Source organism: Crinia signifera, chromosome 7, assembly GCF_055691185.1.
Source record: "Crinia signifera chromosome 7, ASM5569118v1, whole genome shotgun sequence".
Taxonomy (NCBI): Eukaryota; Metazoa; Chordata; class Amphibia; order Anura; family Myobatrachidae; genus Crinia; species Crinia signifera.
Window position 1 is genome coordinate 169,564,043 of NC_139223.1, and position 18,901 is coordinate 169,582,943.

Below are 18,901 nucleotides of genomic sequence, written 5' to 3' on the forward strand. Positions count from 1 at the left end.
AAATGGTGTATGTGACGCGGTAGGGGCATCATAAGTAGCACCAGATCTGACAGTTTTGGCGCCAAGATCATCAGTTATTAAAGATTGATCTGCGGTTAATCTCTTTTTACTGGTGAGTTGGATTTTTAAAGGTGTTATTCGTTCTTTCTCTTCTTTTTCCTCATCCTCACTGGTTTCTGATTTGAGGAGATCCTCCTCATCTCGGCCAGATGGTGGGGCTGTGGGTTTTAAGACATGATGTCCGACAGCCATTAATTCAACATCTGTGAGTGAGGGATATACTGGACTATAGGGAGGAGGTGACAGATTTTTAAGGGTCTTATTACTCCTTAATTCTTCTATTTTGTGTAATTTTGTTGTGACAGATTTTATCTTTCTCTGTTTCTTAGATAAGTTTGTGTCGTACCAGGAGGGAGCGATGATGAGCCATTGTTCTCCTCCTGCACGCATGTATTTCATATCCCACTTGGGATCTGCTGTGTAATATGGCCAGGCTTCTTTGTCCTCTAGACAAAGACCTTTGACCATATCCATAAAGAAAGGGTAGTTTGATCCATCACGGGGAAAGGGGTTGGGACTTACTGCTTCTGTCCACCCTGCTAAATTGTCTACCCATGGGTTAACTAAGAAGTAATCCGTGGATGAATTACGGGCAACATATTCCTTACATGTTTCACTAGGTAATGGGGGTGGATAGACTGTTTTATTCTTACTATTATTTCCACCCATGTCGGGGTATGATTGTGTATCAATATTTCTGACTGTGAATGGGAGCGTGGAAAGTTCTTAATACTCAGACCAGGGGCGCCGTCTCAGTCAGGCAGGTCGGGACCTGTGGCAGCAGACTGTGAGGGTTGGTCTTTATCTGAATATTATATGAACTATATTTCCTCTAAGTACATCCCATTAATATAAAAGTACAAAATGTTAGTGAAACAACAGACCGTCTACGTGACGGTGGACAGAGTCTTGTTGTTATGTGAATACTGTATATGAAGCCTCACGTAGCGTTATCCTTAGAGGTAAGGAAGCATCAAGGCCGCTAGTCTGTTGGCATACAGTAAACAATATTTTCCTGATGTTATGGTGCGTGAACTTACCAACCGCACTTACAATAGTTATACAGATATCAATTGTGTGTTCACTTACCAACCACACAAAAGATATTCAATAGAACAGACAGTTTTAAACATACAATAAATGAAGACAGAAAAGAATGGCCATAAGGAGACGAGTGATCAAATTGAGGTCACTAAATCGGACCCCAGGTCCTGTCTATGTGTCCCAGACACAAATGTCAATGTTCAGATCCCAGATCTGTGTGCGCACATTGAAGTGAAGTCCCTGACTTCAGAAGTCCCAGACTTCGTAAAAGTGTTCTTCTGTTCCCGGAACAGATATACACGGGTTCAAATTCTGACTGTCTGCAATCCCAAAATGACAAAAAGATTAGTTCTCTGTCAGTCTAGGGACAGACCCAGAATCCCGGACTCGCAGCCCCCAGCTCTTGGGGAATATATTCTTATCTCCCCCTTACCTGATAGACCTCAATGTAATCACTCCTTAGAATTCCGTGAGAGAGGGACCCTGTATAGAAATGATCAGTAATCGGAGACCACGTAATGCAGGGTACAACTCTGCTTTTAATGGGGGCTTACAGCATATTTATAACAATACATAGAATGTAGGCTCGACAAGCTAATAGGCTGGCATATAGGTAGGTGGGTACAGTGTCTAGGGAGGGGTGAGTACAAGTTACCATATAGGGCCATAGTGTAGAATACAGCAATTTTGGACAAATCACAAAACATACAGTTATCTGAAAAATACACCATCCAGAGTGAACTGAGAAAGGATGGGGAAGTAGCAACACGTGACATGCAGGAAAAGAAACTTACAGAGTGTGTAGGAGAAACGAAACTCAGGGACACACTTAAGAATGTACAGGAGAAATGAAACTCAAGAAGTACATTAAGACAAGATGGCTGATTAACCCTTCACCATCCCTAATACAAAGGTACATTGTACAGATGATCAGCATAACATCTCTGTGTGGTAATAGACGCCTGGTGCTGTTACGGGTGTCCTCCCTTTTATTAGCAGGTTATTGCGATACACCACCAAAATATTCTGTCGCCCCCCCCCCCTTCCTGGACCATAACAGTACCGATAGATTCATACCATAGCATATACATACACAGCTGTAACTAGTCCCAGCGACCCCCTCATTTACGCTGTTCCCGGTGACCCCCCCCCTCATCATTTAGGCTGTTCCCGGTGACCCCCTCATTTACGCTGTTCCCGGTGACCCTCTCATTTACGCTGTTCCAGGTGACCCTCTTATTTACGCTGTTCCAGGTGAACCCCTCATTTACGCTGTTTCCGGTGACCCCCTCATTTACGCTGTTCCAGGTGAACCCCTCATTTATGCTGTTACCCGTGACCCCCTCATTTACGTTGTTCCCGGTGACCCCCTCATTTACGCTGTTCCCGGTGACCTCCTCATTTACGCTGTTCCCGGTGACCTCCTCATTTACGCTGTTCCCAGTGACCCCCTTATTTACGCTGTTTCAGGTGAACCCTCATTTACGCTGTTCCCGGTGACCCCCTCATTTACGCTGTTCCCGGTGACCCCCTTATTTACCCTGTTTCAGGTGAACCCCTCATTTACGCTGTTTCAGGTGACGCCCCTCATTTACGCTGTTCCCGGTGAACCCCTCATTTACGCTGTTCCAGGTGACCCCCTCATTTACGCTGTTCCCGGTGACCCCCTCATTTACGCTGTTTCAGGTGAACCCCTCATTTATGCTGTTTCAGGTGAACCCCTCATTTACGCTGTTTCAGGTGACCCCCCTCATTTACGCTGTTCCCGGTGAACCCCTCATTTACGCTGTTCCCGGTGACCCCCTCATTTACGCTGTTCCCGGTGACCCCCTCATTTACGCTGTTCCAGGTGACCCCCTCATTTACGCTGTTCCCGGCGACCCCCTCATTTACACTGTTCGCGTTGACCCCCTCATATACTGCTGTTTGCCCTTTAATTGGCGGACTAACGCACTTCTTATTAATGTCCCCAGGTGTGACCCTTTTAATGTGGATTTGCTCCCATTGAACACCCCACCGGCTCTTCGTGACTTACCGGAGGAGGAGAAGGAGAACCTTGTACTACGGTGAGTCCTCCATGTACCCAGTGTCTCCACACTCACTCCTGCTGAGCGCCCTCAGACAACATAACTATGGCAGGTATATGGGGACGCGCCTGCACTGGGTTTATAGATTGCAGGGAAATCCATACATCTGTCACTTCCTGGACTGTGGCATCGTCATGACAGCGATGATGCCATGATGACAGGGGGGTCTCCATGTATGACCCATGCACTAAGGCGATAGCGAGTTATGGGCTAGATGTGCGCAGTGGGGGGAGTCAGGACGATGCAGTGATGACAGGGGGGGGGTCTCCATGTATGACACATGCACTAAGGCGATAGCGAGTTACGGGCTATATGTGCGCAGTGGGGGGAGCCAGGACGATGCCGTGATGACTGGGGGGGGGGGTCTCCATGTATGACACAGGCACTTAGGCGATAGCGAGTTACGCTAGATGTGCGCAGTGGGGGGAGCCAGGTGGATGCTATTGTTGCCGCCGCATCTAATCGCTGTAACTCCGATTTACTTCCCTGTGTTTGTATAGCGAGGGCGATGGCGCAGATTCCGGAGTGGCGCTGACGCCGGGAATGCTGAGGGCGGAGTTTGCTGGTGATGGCGATATGATGTGAGTATCCGTAGCGCATATTTCATTATTTATGGTCTGTCTTCTGTCTTCTCGCGTCACCGGGGCTGAGAACAGACACATCGGGGTCACACTCACTAACGCTTCTAAAAATGACCTGATGTCGCCCATAGCAACCAATCCAATTCTGTCATCATAATGTCTCTATTGCATCCTAGAAAACAAGAGAATCTGATTGTTGCTATAGGAAACGTCACCTCTTTTCATTTTAAGATGCTTTAGTAATTTACCCCCACATTACATCACTGCCCCCCCTCATTGTCTCGCCATCGCAGTGTCTTATTACATTATATATTATACATGTGATGGGGTTTCCAGATCCAGCCAATCAAAGGGCAGAACGAGCGCCTACACCTCACATTCCGTTACACACAGACCTCTTCCCGCCAGTGATGGCCGCCAGCCCAAATCCCCTCGCTACGCTGCTTACACATTCGCTCACAAGCGCCCGCACAGAGGTAAGAAGTCACCCGATGGCGCTTATCATCCGATGGCGTTTCCTCTGTTCGCAGCCAAGTAGCCAGGACTTATTTTGTGTCCTGAGCAGCGAGGGGAACGCCCACCGTTTTGGTGGACACGCCCATGAAATGTGAGGGGGTCCGCCCAGGAATGCCTCCTGTCTGTACACAGGTCACTGCCTCATATAGATTATATTTTACTTTCTACCTCTTTACTCACCACCACGACTACAGCCTCTATAGAGGACATAGGGCGAGATGTATTAAGCTGAAAATGCGATAAAGCCCCCGTTTTACCGCATTTTCCTATGTATTAAAACCTGGCCGCACCGATACCGCATAGTAGGGTATCGCCACCCTACAGAAGTCTATGGGCTTCTTTTCGCCGCCCGCCGCCTTCCTGACCGCCCTCTCCCCCTCCCCCCAGCTTTCCCTCTTGCAGAAGGTAAATCCATCCTCCCCCTAGCAACGCAGCCGCCGGACGTCCTTCCGGCTGCAGGGGGGAGGAGGATGCACCGGGGACAGCCATGAAGGGCGGCGAGGTATATTAATACATCCCGCCCATAGTGGTTTCAGACCATGCCCCAGTCCCTGTAACGCTTATAGTGCACTCAGGAGGGGAGAGCCTTTAAGATGACGCTTCCTATCATATCTGTACCAATCTGACCAATTTAAACAATACCTTCAAACAAAAAATGGGCAAATTACTTAGATGACTACTTAGAACACTGGGATAATCCTGTTTTATTCTTTATCTAAAGCGGTGATAAGAGGTCATATTATAGCTTATGCTTCGGAAAGAAATAAAGATGCCTAACACATGGAGGGGGTTATTCTGATTCACTCGGAAAGGCACAATCACTCTCTAATGGACAAAACCATGTGCACTGCAGGTGGGGCAGATGTAACATGCGCAGAGAGAGTTAGATTTGGGTGTTTTATTGTTTCTGTGCAGGGTAAATACTGGCTGCTTTATTTTTACACTGCAATATAGATCTTACTTTGAAGTACAAACCCCACCCAAATCTAATTCTCTCTGCACATGTTACATCTGCCCCACCTGCAGTGCACATGGTTTTGTCCATTAGAGAGTGATTGTGCCTTTCCGAGTGAATCAAAATAACCCCCGCAGTTACAAAATTATATGAAGACTGCTTTAATAAATGACAATTCTAATCCCATAGACACTACCCATAATAGCTATCTGGTAACTCGTCAAGCGTTGAATGACTTCCTGGTAACCCAGGCTAGAATTAAACTAGATTACCCACTACAAAACCGGCGTATTATTAGCCAATATAATTAAAGCTTCAAGCACAAGCATCACATACCACGGCTCAGTCAGCGATTCCCGACGCGGACTGAGAGGTGCTCCTTCTGTACTTTAACATTTTACAACCTGAAATTCTACCCTCACTTCTCCATCTTTATGATCATATACAAAATGATAACCCCGTCTTTAGTACCTTTAATCAGGCATTTACTTCCCTTATTCCAAAACATGATAAAGATACTACACTCCCTTCCTCTTACCGCCCAATAACATTACTGAATGTGGACACTATCAAAAATATTAGCTGATTGACTACAATGTTTCTTAGCTTTAAAACTTACTAAACATCAATTGGCTTTTACTAAGGGCGGACATTCTGTCCATGGGATCCGTACAGCGGTGGCAGCTAGTCTCCAGAATACCACATCAAATATGCTTCTTAGCCTGGATGTTACTAAAGCATTTGATATGGTGTCTTGGACGTATATCTCTAGAATATTCTCGATAGAAGGGGGTATGGTCCTAAGTTTCAACACATAATAAAAAAAAATGTATTCTTCTCCAACAACTTTATTAATCATTAATGGCACTGCGGGAGAGCCGATTACTTTCACTGGGAGCACAAGACAGGGCTGCCCACTTTCACCCTTACTTTTTAATTTAGTACTTGACCCCCATGCTTCGGGTGTTGCAGAATTGGCCATCAGTCTAGGTGATGAGGAATTTAAGCTATCTGCCTTTGCAGATGATGTTGTGTTATTTATATCTTCCCCGAGACGATCCTTTAGACCATTGATTGATCTTATCAAGGAGCTTGGTACGGTCTCAGATTTTGAATTGAACTTCAAGAAACCAACAGCCTTCTTTTTTTTAACCCCTTCATGACAGAGCCAGTTTGTGCCTTCATGACAGAGCCCTTTTTTTCAAATCTGACATGTCTCACTTAAGTGGGGATAACTTTTTTTTGCTTTTACTTATCCCAGTGATTTTGAGATTGTTTTCTCGTGACACATTGTACTTCAAGTTAGTGGTAAATTTTGGTCGATACAGTCTGTGTTTTTTTGTGAAAAATACCAAAATATCGTGAAAAAATGGAAAATTTAGCAATATGCAAAATGTTAAATTTTCTGCTTGTGAGACAAATAATCATACCACTCAAAATAGTTAATAACTAACATAGACCATATGTCTACTTTATGTTGCCATCATTATTTCAACCCCCTTTTCATTTTTTTGGACACTAGGAGGCTTCAAATATGACTAGCAAATTCTCAAATTTTCAAGAAAATTTCAAACACTGATTTTTTTAGGGACCAGTTCAGTTCTGATGTGACTTTGAGGGACTTGTATGTGAGACACCCCCATAAATGATGCCATTTCAAAAACTGCACCCCTCACAGTATTCAAAACAGCATTTTGGAAGTTTGTTAACCCTTTAGGTGTTTCACAGGAATTAAAACAAAGTGTAGGTGAAATTTCAAAATTTCTTTTTTTTTTGCAGAGTTTCAATTTTAATACATTTTTCTAACAAATACAGTAGATTTTACTAGAGAAATGTGACTAAAAATTGATTCCCCCAATTCTTGTGTTTTCAAAAATATCCTATATGTGGCCCTAGTGTGCACGTTGACCAAACCACAGGCTTCATAATAGAAGGAGCACCTACTTGATTTTGGAGCCTCCTTTTTATGAGATTTTTTTTTAGGCACCATGTAGGTTTCTAGGCACCATAAGTGCTAAAAGTTAGGAACCTTCCCCACAAGTCACCCCATTTTGCAATCTACACCCCTCAGGGAATTCATCTAGGGGTATAGTGTACATTTCAAACCCCCAGGGGTTTCACCAATTTTGGTACAACTGGGATGTGAAAATGGAAAATTACATTTTTTTACACAAACATGCAGTTCTGGCTCAAAATTTTTCATTTTCACAAGGAATGAAGGAGACAAAGCACCCCAAAATCTGTGCCCCAATTTCTCCCGAGTACGGCAATGCCTCACATGTGACCAAAAAATACCAGTGGGGCGCATAGCAGGACTCAGAAGGGAAGGAGTGATTTTTGGATTTGGCAGCACAGATTTTGGTGGAATGAATGGTGGGTGCCATGTTGCATTAGCAAGACTCCCAAAGCACCAATACAGTGGAACCCCCCCACAAGTCACCCCATTTTGCAAAGTACACCCCTCAGGGAATTCATCTAGGGGTATAGTGTACATTTCAAACCCCCAGGGGTTTCACCAATTTTGATACAACTGGGATGTGAAAATGGAAAATTACATTTTTTTACACAAACATGCAGTTATGGCTCAAAATTTTTCATTTTCACAAGGAATGAAGGAGACAAAGCACCCCAAAATCTGTGCCCCAATTTCTCCCGAGTACGGCAATGCCTCACATGTGACCAAAAAATACCAGTTGGGTGCATGGCAGGACTCAGAAGGGAAGGAGTGATTTTTGGATTTTGCAGCACAGATTTTGGTGGAATGAATGGTGGGTGCTATGTTGCATTACCAATACAGTGGAACCCCCCCACAAGTGACCCCATTTTGCAAACTACACCCCTCAGGGAATTCATCTAGGGGTATAGTGTACATTTCAAACCCCCAGGGGTTTCACCAATTTTGGTACAACTGGGCTGTGAAAATGAAAAATTACATTTTTTTACACAAAAATGCAGTTCTGGCTCAAAATTTTTCATTTTCACAAGGAATGAAGGAGACAAAGCACCCCAAAATCTGTGCCCCAATTTCTCCCGAGTACGGCAATGCCTCACATGTGACCAAAAAATACCAGTTGGGCGCATGGCAGGACTCAGAAGGGAAGGAGTGATTTTTGGATTTGGCAGCACAGATTTTGGTGGAATGTTGGTGGGTGCTATGTTGCATTACCAATACAGTGGAACCCCCCCACAAGTGACCCCATTTTGCAAACTACACCCCTCAGGGAATTCATCTAGGGGTATAGTGTACATTTCAAACCCCCAGGGGTTTCACCAATTTTGGTACAACTGGGCTGTGAAAATGAAAAATTACATTTTTTTACACAAAAATGTACTTCTGGCTCAAAATTTTTCATTTTCACAAGGAATGAAGGAGACAAAGCACCCCAAAATCTGTGCCCCCATTTCTCCAGAGTACGGCAATGCCTCACATGTGACCAAAAAATACCAGTGGGGCGCATGGCAGGACTCAGAAGGGAAGGAGTGATTTTTGGATTTTGCAGCTCAGATTCTGGTGCAATGAATGGTGGGTGCTATGTGGCATTAGCAAGACCCCCGATGCACGGTGAAATGATGAACCTAATAATCCATCGATGTGTGGTATATTTTGAAACACTCCTTTATACATAGGCCGGGTTTGTCGGGGCAAGTTTCACAGTGGAAAATAGTTTCCTTTCTTATTCCCTTTTTATAGCAAACTTTGCACCTTTTTTGTGTCCTGCCCTTTCTTGCAGTGGAGGGGATTTCGTTGGGAAAATGCTGCCCTGGTACAATACGGGGGCCAGTACTAGAAGTACTGGGGCCCTCTGCCTGCTGGTTCCCAAATATTAGGCCCTTTATGACTTCCTCTTGAAAGTGCATAAATGTCCCCCTCTGGCCGGTAGAACGGAATAGCACGTAAGCGTTATACAGTGCCATCTGGATGATATACACGGCCAGCTTCTTGTACCAGATATTTGTTTTCCGCAGGGCACTGTACGGCTTCAGTACCTGATCTGAAAGATCCACTCCGCCCATGTACTTATTGTAATCTAGGATACAATTTGGTTTTGAGGTGTGGGTACTGGTACCTCGTACAGGGATGGAGGTGGTACTGTCTCCATGAATTGTTGTCAGTATAAGGACATCCCTCTTGTCCTTATATTTGACCAACAACATATTTTCGGTGCATATTCCCCTGCTTTCACCCCTTCTCATTACTTGGGCAATGTGCGTTTTGGGGAGGCCTCTTTGGTTCTTGCGCACAGTACCGCAAGCTGCTGTACCTCTTGAACCAAGGGCCTTAAACAGGGGGATGCTGGTGTAAAAGTTATCCACATAGAGGTGATAACCCTTATCCAGGAAGGGGTGCATTAAATCCCAGACAATTTTGCCACTAACACCTACGAGGGAGGGGGGGCATTCTGGCGGTTCAATTCTTGAATCCTTCCCTTCATATACCCTAAACTTGTGGGTGTACCCTGTGGTGCTTTCACACAGCTTATACATTTTTATGCCATACCTTGCCCTCTTACTGGGAAGGTACTGGCGGAATTTAACCCTTCCTTTAAAATGTATAAGGGACTCGTCAATACAAATAAATTTTTCAGGGATGTATAGCTCTGCAAATTTGGCACTGAAATGATCAATGACCGGCCTGACTTTGAATAGCCGGTCAAAGGTGGGATCATCTCTGGGTGGGCACTGTGCATTATCGGTGTAATGTATAAATTTATGGATTGCCTCAAAACGAGTCCGAGTCATGGCCATACGGTAAAATGGGGTGCTGTACAGAACATCTGTACTCCAATATTGCCTAATTTGTGGCTTTTTTACTATGCCCATATGAAACACCAGACCCCAAAACGTCATCATCTCTACTGCATCTACAGGGGTCCACCTAGCAAATGATGACGTGGGGTTTTGAGCAATAAACTGCTGGGCATATAAATTAGTTTGGTCCACCATTAAATTTATAAAATCATCAGAGAAAAATAATTTGAAAAAGTCAATTTCTCTGAGACCTGTGGAATCAAATTGGATTCCTGGCATGGCCAAAAACTCAGGAACCTGGGGCTCAAAATTGTCTGGTGGTGGGGTCCATACGAGATCAATTATTGGGGGGGGGGGGTCTCAGCTGCTCTACGGGGGCGTCTTTGAGGGGGTCCCTCATCACCAGAGGAGGAAGAGGAGCTTAAGACGAATCCTTCAAATTCCCCGCTTGCCTCACTGGCTGTGTCAGAATCAGAGGCAAGCATGGCATATGCCTCCTCCACTGAATACATTCTTCTGGATGACTGGGATGACATTTGGGATGACATTTGGGATGACATTTTTATTTTTGTGTTACTGGTAGTGAAATGTTTCAACACGTGTATAGTGTAGGGGGGGGTACAAACTTTATTTCAACCCGGGGGGTATGTAGTGTGTTGTGTGTATGTAGTGCAGAACAAAAAAAATACTTTATACAAAAAAAAAAAAATGAAGGGGTTAAAAAAAAAAAAAATTGAAGGGGTTAAAAAAAAAAAAAATTGAAGGGGTTAAAAAAACAAAAAAAAAGGTCCTGCACCAAAAATTGAGCACAGATGTTGGTCAGTAACGTCTGTCACTGAACAGCGCTCAAAGGCAACAGGAATTTGATCAAAAAAAAAAAAAATAGATCAACCCTGTGCCGAAAAAGCTGATCAGTGATGTACGTCACTGATCAGCGCACAGTGGCCACAGGACACCCACAAAATCACAGTGTGTGTAAAAAAAAAATTAAAAAAAGACCACACAGCACCCACAAAAAAAAAAAAAAAGGTGATCAGTGATGCGACACTGATTACCAGTGAGGGGCAGCAGGTGCACAACCTTTGGTGCAACTGGCAGCAACTGACAGGTATATATAAAAAAAAAAACCTCTGCACCCCCAAAAAGTTGCTGATCACCTCAGATATAGTGATCAGCACAAAAGGCGGGGGTAGCAGACACAAAATATACACTCTCTATCACTCTCTGTCACTATCTCTCTCTATCTCTCACTATCTATCACTATCTATCACACTGCAGCAGCAGCACTGACAGTTATATGTATAAAAAAAAACCTGCACCCCCAAAAAGGGGGGGTAGCAGACACAAAATATACACTCTCTATCACTCTCTGTCACTATCTCTCTCTATCTCTCTATCTCTCACTATCTATCACTATCTATCACTATGACACTGCAGCAGCAGCACTGACAGTTATATATATAAAAAAAAAAACTGCACCCCCAAAAAAGGGGGGGTAGCAGACACAAATCTCTCTATCTCTCACTATCTATTACTATCTATCACTATCTCTCACTATCTATCACTATCTATCACTATGACACTGCAGCAGCAGCGACAGTTATTTATATATAAAAAAACCCTGCACCCCCAAAAAGGGGGGGTAGCAGACACAAAATATAGCTCTCTCTGTCACTATCTCTCTATCTCTCTCTATCTCTCTCTCTCTATCTCTCTATCTCTCTATCACACTGCAGCAGCAGCAGGAAGTCTCAGGAAGTCAGATCCAGGAAGCGTCCAGCACGCTACAAGCAGTGATCAAGTGATCAGGTAAGGTATTTGCAAGGATCAGGTAAGTATTAGCAAGGATCAGGTCAGTATCACGGCAGATAGGCACGGTGACCGCTCTGCACGCTACTCCAGACCGGAATGGCGTCTGCAGCGCAGTCACCGTTAGTTTAAATGTCGCGCCTTGGCTGTGATTGGTCCGTGGGTCCCACGGACCAATCACAGCCTTGGGGGCAGGTGGGGTGAGGTGTCATCGTCACCGATGACCCCCTCATGCCCCCTGACGCCCGGCGGTGATTGACACCTGTGTTACCAAGCGTCTGATTCGCTGGTAACACAGGAAAACGCTGTGAATGGCTGTTCACACTGAACAGCCAATCACAGCGATCGCCGACGGGGGGGCGACATCGCAGCCCCCCCTGGGCATGCAGGGACATGTCTGCTGTCAGGGACAGCAGACATCGTCCCTCTGTCACTGCGTCTCGAGACGCAGTGACAGTTTAAAGTCATGACGTATATATACGTCATGTGTCGGGAAGTACTTCCCGGCCATGACGTATATATACGTCAAATGTCGTGAAGGGGTTAAAACCACATTTGGGCATTCAATTACCGAAATACATAGATAACTGATACAATCTCAATAGGAGAACTACAATTAGACGTATAAAATATGATATCGATAGTTGGAAACACTTAAAATTATTGTGGGTGGTGCTAACTTGGTCCTTTTCCCGAGAATCCTACACCCTCTCCAATCCCTCCCGATTTTATTGACAAAACGAGACACACTGGAAATGAAGATCATACGTACATTCATTTGGAATGGTAAGAGGGTGAGGATTGATACAATTACAACAACCTAGATCGAATGGCGGCATTAATCTTCCTAATAATCTTCCTAATAATCTTCCTAATATCATGGGATATAGTTATGCCTCCCATTTACGGCAAAGATATGTATGCGGATTCTACAGTAGATTCTACTTTCTTATATGGGATAACTTAATTGTTTTTCTACATCGGCATGATGAGGAATTGCCCCACAGAATAACCCGCCACTTGTCAAGTATGGCGCTTATTACGCCATAATCAATCGCTAAATCCATATTTTTCCCTACTCTCCCTCTGGTAGCTAACCCACAGTTTCAGCACGGATCAGCTCAATGTCCATTCACTTTATGGCAGTGTCATAGGATTATTAACTTGGGTCAATTTGTTGACAGGGACTCTACAAAGCCAATAATATTTATTCAAGCCATAAAAAAATCCCAATCTTAGTCCCTTGCTGGTCTCTCCAGGGTCCTTTCCCCCAAATATTATAATAATCCGCTGGGTACGCTTTTGAGACGGGAAAATTTACCTTTTAAGGCGATCTCGACTCATTGTGCATTCCTTCATTCCCCTCTCCACCATGACAAATTACGTACTGGGATGACACAATGGAGAGAACATCTTCCTATGTTGACCATAAAAAAAATTGTTAACAACTTTGGAATTTTCCATCAAACTGGTGCCAGCGGCCTCCTATATAGAGTTATTTCTTAATGTTCTATACTTATCACCACATCCTAAATATCTGATGGGGTTATTGCCTGATCATTTGTGTCTTCAATGTGGTTCCCAGGGGGCCGAGTTATTTCATTGTTTGTGGCAATGTCCAGTGATAAGAGGGTTCTGGAACCAGGTGTGGAGATATACCACACGACAACTGGTCACTGCATTATTATTGTCCTCGGAATGGGCGATATTTGCCATTATGCCCGCAGGCACTTGCATAACACAATGAGTTTGCAAATGATTAATTATTGTGTCTACTATTGCAAAGATATGTATTTTACAATTTTGGTTGCACCCCACAGCACCCCCATTCTCACTTTTCCTTAATAAGTTACACCGTTTTAAAAAAAAAACGTCTCTCTACGGAAAGATACGTCTCTCTACAGAAAGATATGGTCACGGATTATTTACCCTGCCCCCCCCCCCCCCCCACAAAAAAAACCCAGTGATTTTCAACTTTTTTACCTTGCGGAACATTAAATAAGATTTTAAAATTGCCAAGGCACACCTTAAAATCCCCACAGGGCAAAACACATTGGCCCCCACAGGAAAAAAAAAAACTATTAGCCCCCATATAAAACAATCACACTGGTCCCCACAGGTAACAAAAATAAAATACATTGGCCCTTTACATGAAAAGAAGAGACCAGTAAATAACAGTTGAACTGGTGGTGGCTGTAAACTGGTTTGGGCATCTCTAGATCTGAGGGTACACCTGAGAGCAGCTCAAGGCCCACTAGCGGTTGAAAAACACCGATATAAAGGATCAGATGTTTAAATGTTTTCAGAATGCACTTTGGTATGAGACCTGTATGGGTAGGCAAGAACCCCCCGATTTTTTTTTTTATATTATCCAACACTAACAATCTATGCTCGGATTTGGGATAATCCACCAGGGGACTGTTGACAGTTCCATTTGGTCTACCGTTTTGATATTTAAGGTGTCGCTTTATGTTCAAAGAATTTTATGGTACTTGTTTCCTAGAACGGCGCCCACGATTTTGATCTTAGGCATCGCAAGGAAAAAAATCGGGTCGGTCGCATCGCATGCGTCCAAAAAAAAATAGCATGCGATGCGACCGCGATTACCGCGATTTTACATAGGGAACAATGTTAAATGGCCCAATTGACCCGATTTCACATAGGGAACAATGTTAAATGGCCCACAGACCCCAAATACCCACCCTGAAGTGTGAAATGCCCCCCCCCAATTGTTAACGCCACCCCACGATCAACGTCAACCCGAAGCGTGGTGAGCGCAGCGGTACGCGTCCTCCGACCTTTTCATCACCCACTATCCACGTCGGTGTGGAGTTTAGAACAGAAAGTGTGGCGAGCGCAGCAAACCAACGAGCCCGAAGCGTGGCAAGCGCAGCGAGCCCCGCGAGGGGACACAGATTACTTAACATGTATTCTGCGTCCCCTCGCGGGGCTCGCTGCGCTCACCACGCTTCGGGCTCGTATTCCGCGTCCGCTCGCCGCGCTTTGGGCTCGCTGCGCTCGCCACACTTTCTACTCTCAACTCCACGCCGACGTGGATAGTGGGGGTATATAAAGGTCGGAGGACGCGGGCTCGCTGCGCTCGCCACGCTTCGGGTTGACGTTGATGGTGGGGTGGCGTTAACAATTGGGGGGGCCATATCACACTTCAGGGTGGCTATTTGGGGTCTGTGGGCCATTTAACATTGTTCCCTATGTAAAATCGGGTCAATTGGGCCATTTAACATTGTTCCCTATGTAAAATCGGTAATCGCGTTGGTCGCATCGCATGAGATTTTTCGGCCGCATGCGATGCGACCGACGCGATTTACATTTTACCATGCATTTCTATGTAAAATCACGGGCATCGCATCGGTCGCATCGCATGCCATTATAATGACATGCGATGCCCGCGATGGGCGCCGTTCTAGGAAACAAGTACCAATTTTATTTTAAGATACGGGTAGAATATACTTTGATACTTTTCGGACAGATGGATACATATTCATATACTGTATTGTAAATGATACATGAAATGTTTGTATGTACTATTTTTTGGTTCTTTTACGCTTCAATAAAAGATAGTTAAAAGAGAACTTAAGCCAATTGCGCTCGCAGCCGTGGCCTGATGCACATTGGCAACAGGTGGAGGGGCCGAATTCGCTGCTCAACGGACAGGTCTGAAGTGCCCCTAGATACGGACATTGCCTCCTACAGGTCACTTACTGTATGTACAGTTTGCGCTCTTATCCCCAAGACCTAGTAATCTAAGCTACAAGCTCCTCTCTGTGGCGATTGTCATCACTCCGACCGGTATTCCATTATCGGGGGATTTCAGTTATCAGTGAAAAGCCGCTATTCAACAATTGACCACGGAAATGATCTTCAATAATTCTCCATAGGATTACCGCAAGTTTATTTTCACCGCCTCCCAAGCACTGGTACATTTACTAATGCTTGTAAAAATTAAAAGACCAACCAAGCTTTTAAAAATGGCACCCAGTCAGTCTTTCTAGGCTTGAAGTTGGGAGTTTTTGTTTTTTTGGAGGGAAGTGTTCTGAAAGTGGCTTAAAATGCCCCAAATAATTATACCCATTTTATGTACCCCCCAATTTAATATGAGCGCTTATTTTGCTGTTGTTATATATGGGGGTGTTCAGACTTTTCCCAGCCATCCGCTTATCTGAATGTTCTGAGCCAGTACATGGTGGTTGTACATGATATATATATTATAAATAGATTGTTCCATCAGCATCACTCACAGCACAAGGCTATAGTGCCTCCGCTCAGTTACTTATTAATTACGTGGTGACTTCGCAGTGAAGGGAACGGTGATTACTCTGGACAGCTGACAGGTTATTGAACGCTTATTATTAATGTCCCATTGCTGCATGTTTATCGTGAAGGGGACACATGAACAATGAAACAAGACGACCAGGCCTGGAATGTTTTGTGTACTAAATAATGCTCAGATCCATGTCACAATGGCTGGAGCATAAAGGGTTAACGCCTTATTAGCGCTCAGAACCTAAGCATCCGCTACCTTTGTGTCCTCCCCAGTTCCCCCAGCGAGAATCTGATGGCGGCGCCCGTCCCGGCCGAGGGGAACTCACTGGCGGATAAGGTCCTGGGGAACCTGGAAAAGATGAAGCTGCTGTTACATAATAAGAAGCTGATATTACACTGAGATGGGAATTATATCTAATATATCATTATATTTGTGCCAGTAACCGCTATACAATTAAAGGTGAACAATTACAAGAAGAAAATGTTCTATCAATTATAAATGACATTTCTTTATAACTGTGTACCAGCGTTTTCTTATGTTTCCCACCTGGGTTCTCTATATTTTATTGACATTATCGCGACGTCGACATGCCTGCAGTGTTCACAATGACCATGTCAAGATTCATCATGACACTGAGGAACTGTCGACATAGATTGTTGACAGAAGATTACTGGTGGCCTAGCGGTATCTTACCTGGTCCGGTGGCTCTAGCCGGGTACCCCTGGTCTGGCGTTGGCTTCCGGTGATGTCGGGTTTGAGTATCACTAACCCCTACAGTAACTCTAACGCTCCCCTCCCTTAGTCTAAGCCTACCCCCATGCTGCTACAGCCTCACCCTCCAGTCCATACAGAATGTTGGCATTTCACATGTCCACATCCTGCAAAGGTCTCCGTGTTCCAATAATGGCATTGTGGTGTCTACATTCTGATGGTCATGATTGTATACAGTATGTTCACATAACCCCCAAACCACCTCATTCGGTTTTGGTTTTGCAGATCAAGAATGACTCTTGGTCAAACACGTCTAGTTAGATGCCTAAACATAATCAACAGCATTAAGATTTTAGACACAAGCGTTAGATTGACGCGGACGTGTGACAGTTACAAGTTTAACAAGTTTTTCACAGTTCTTTTGGTGACTATATCAACAAAGGTCAACGGGTACACCAAATAAGTGTACAGTGTTCCCATGCTGCGCTCACCATGGTTCAGGCATGGTACCCCACTATACTCAACCCACTATTATAATCTAACTCTATGCCTTGGATGGTAAAGTATGAACCAAGTCGGTCTATAGCTGAAAAATCTGAAAACTCGTGTCGCTCTTGTGACTGTAAATCACGTTGACCTTTCGTCTAACCTTCGTTACTGACGATCTAGACACCGTCTACTATCTTTAGGTGTCTAACTAGACCCGTTCGTCCAACAGTGGTCAACCAAGTGATTGTCATTCCTGGTCACTGACTTAGGGGGGGTATTCAATTGCCAGCGACCTGGCCGCCGGGCCCTATTCAATGCTGTCTTCCTTGACAGCATTGAGCAGGGTATCTCAGCAGAACAAGCCCGACTTCACAAGCTGTTGGGCTCGTTATGCCGAGAACGTCCGGGAAGTGACGAACTGCCGGCTGCAGCTCGCCACGCCCCCTTTTCGTCCTGCTGCAGGCGGGACATTGAAATAATGCCACCAGCATGTTCTCGGTCAAGCTGACCGGGACAGGGTCACGGCGGTCGAGCAAGCTCAACCGCCGTGAACACCAGATTGAGTACCCCCCTTACCTCTCCATGCAGAAGCAATGACACGTACAGGTAGATAACAGTGACGTCATAGGGTGGAAATCTGCCAGGGCTTCATCAGTCTTACTGCAGAGACCTTAAACAATGCGAATCAATATTGGTGTTCGGCAAACACCGATACAGGCCCAGCGGTCACAATCACTCACAATAAAGTTCAAGTTGGTGATAAGATTTCATGTCTCTGCAGTTCCCAGTTACGGTTCTCAGCTGCGGAGACCAGTGGGAGCTTTTCTCTGGTAAGTGTTAATCTGATTACTCATGGCTGCTGCAATGGCAAAACAGCCCGAAACGCGTTTAACCCCTTCCCAAATACCAGCACCACCTACTGTTTTAGGTGCCTGTTAAAATGATAAAACTGTTTATTTGCAATTCGTTTGACAATTTAAACTGATTAACTAATACCCCTTTCACACCAGAAATGCAGAGACAAACCCGGGAATTAAATTCCAGGGACAAGCAGGGACATTCCCGGGTTGGGACCCATTCACACATGCTTTTGACGCAGGGACAACCCAGGTCGGCACCTTTCACACTGAACCCGGGATAACCCTGCATTTCTATGAGAATAGCATTGAAAATGGCATTTTTTAGGCTCACATTAGATTATTGATTATTAATAATTAAGACACAAAACATTTGTAGTATTTAAGCCTTTGTTTACTTGTATAAAACAAATTAAAAGGCATATGACAGCATCTTCCCCTCTAATGATTAATAGCGCCCTCACCTCCTCATTTGTCCAAGACATGGCACACATTGCAGGCTTTCAGGGGTTAAAATGCACTTCTGGGGTCTGTGTGATGCTACAGAACATGCACAGTGTCTCCCTGCACGCTGTATGCTGTCTCTGGGTGTGTCTGTGAGTGTCCACCACAACAGGAAGTTGCCCTGCTAGCAAATCAGCACTAGCAGAGGCAACACGGGAAGCAGGGACATGTCCCTGCACCTTTCACACCAGCCAGTAACCCTGGAAGGACCCGGGAGCAACCCTGCTACCTAGCAGGGTTGAATTGCCGGCAAA

At 44.8% G+C, this 18,901-nt stretch overlaps 1 protein-coding gene across 1 annotated transcript in view; it reads left to right on the forward strand.

Moving 5' to 3' along the window:
• CFAP221 (cilia and flagella associated protein 221) overlaps positions 1-16,583 on the forward strand; it is an 85,062-nt gene extending 68,479 nt beyond the window's left edge. The window contains exons 22-24 of the mRNA XM_083154312.1: positions 3,078-3,170; positions 3,692-3,772; positions 16,359-16,583. Of these exons, the coding sequence (XP_083010438.1) occupies positions 3,078-3,170; positions 3,692-3,772; positions 16,359-16,485 (301 nt within the window). The 3' untranslated portion in view covers positions 16,486-16,583. The remainder of the gene's footprint in view (positions 1-3,077; positions 3,171-3,691; positions 3,773-16,358) is intronic.
• Positions 16,584-18,901: the final 2,318 nt, after the last annotated feature.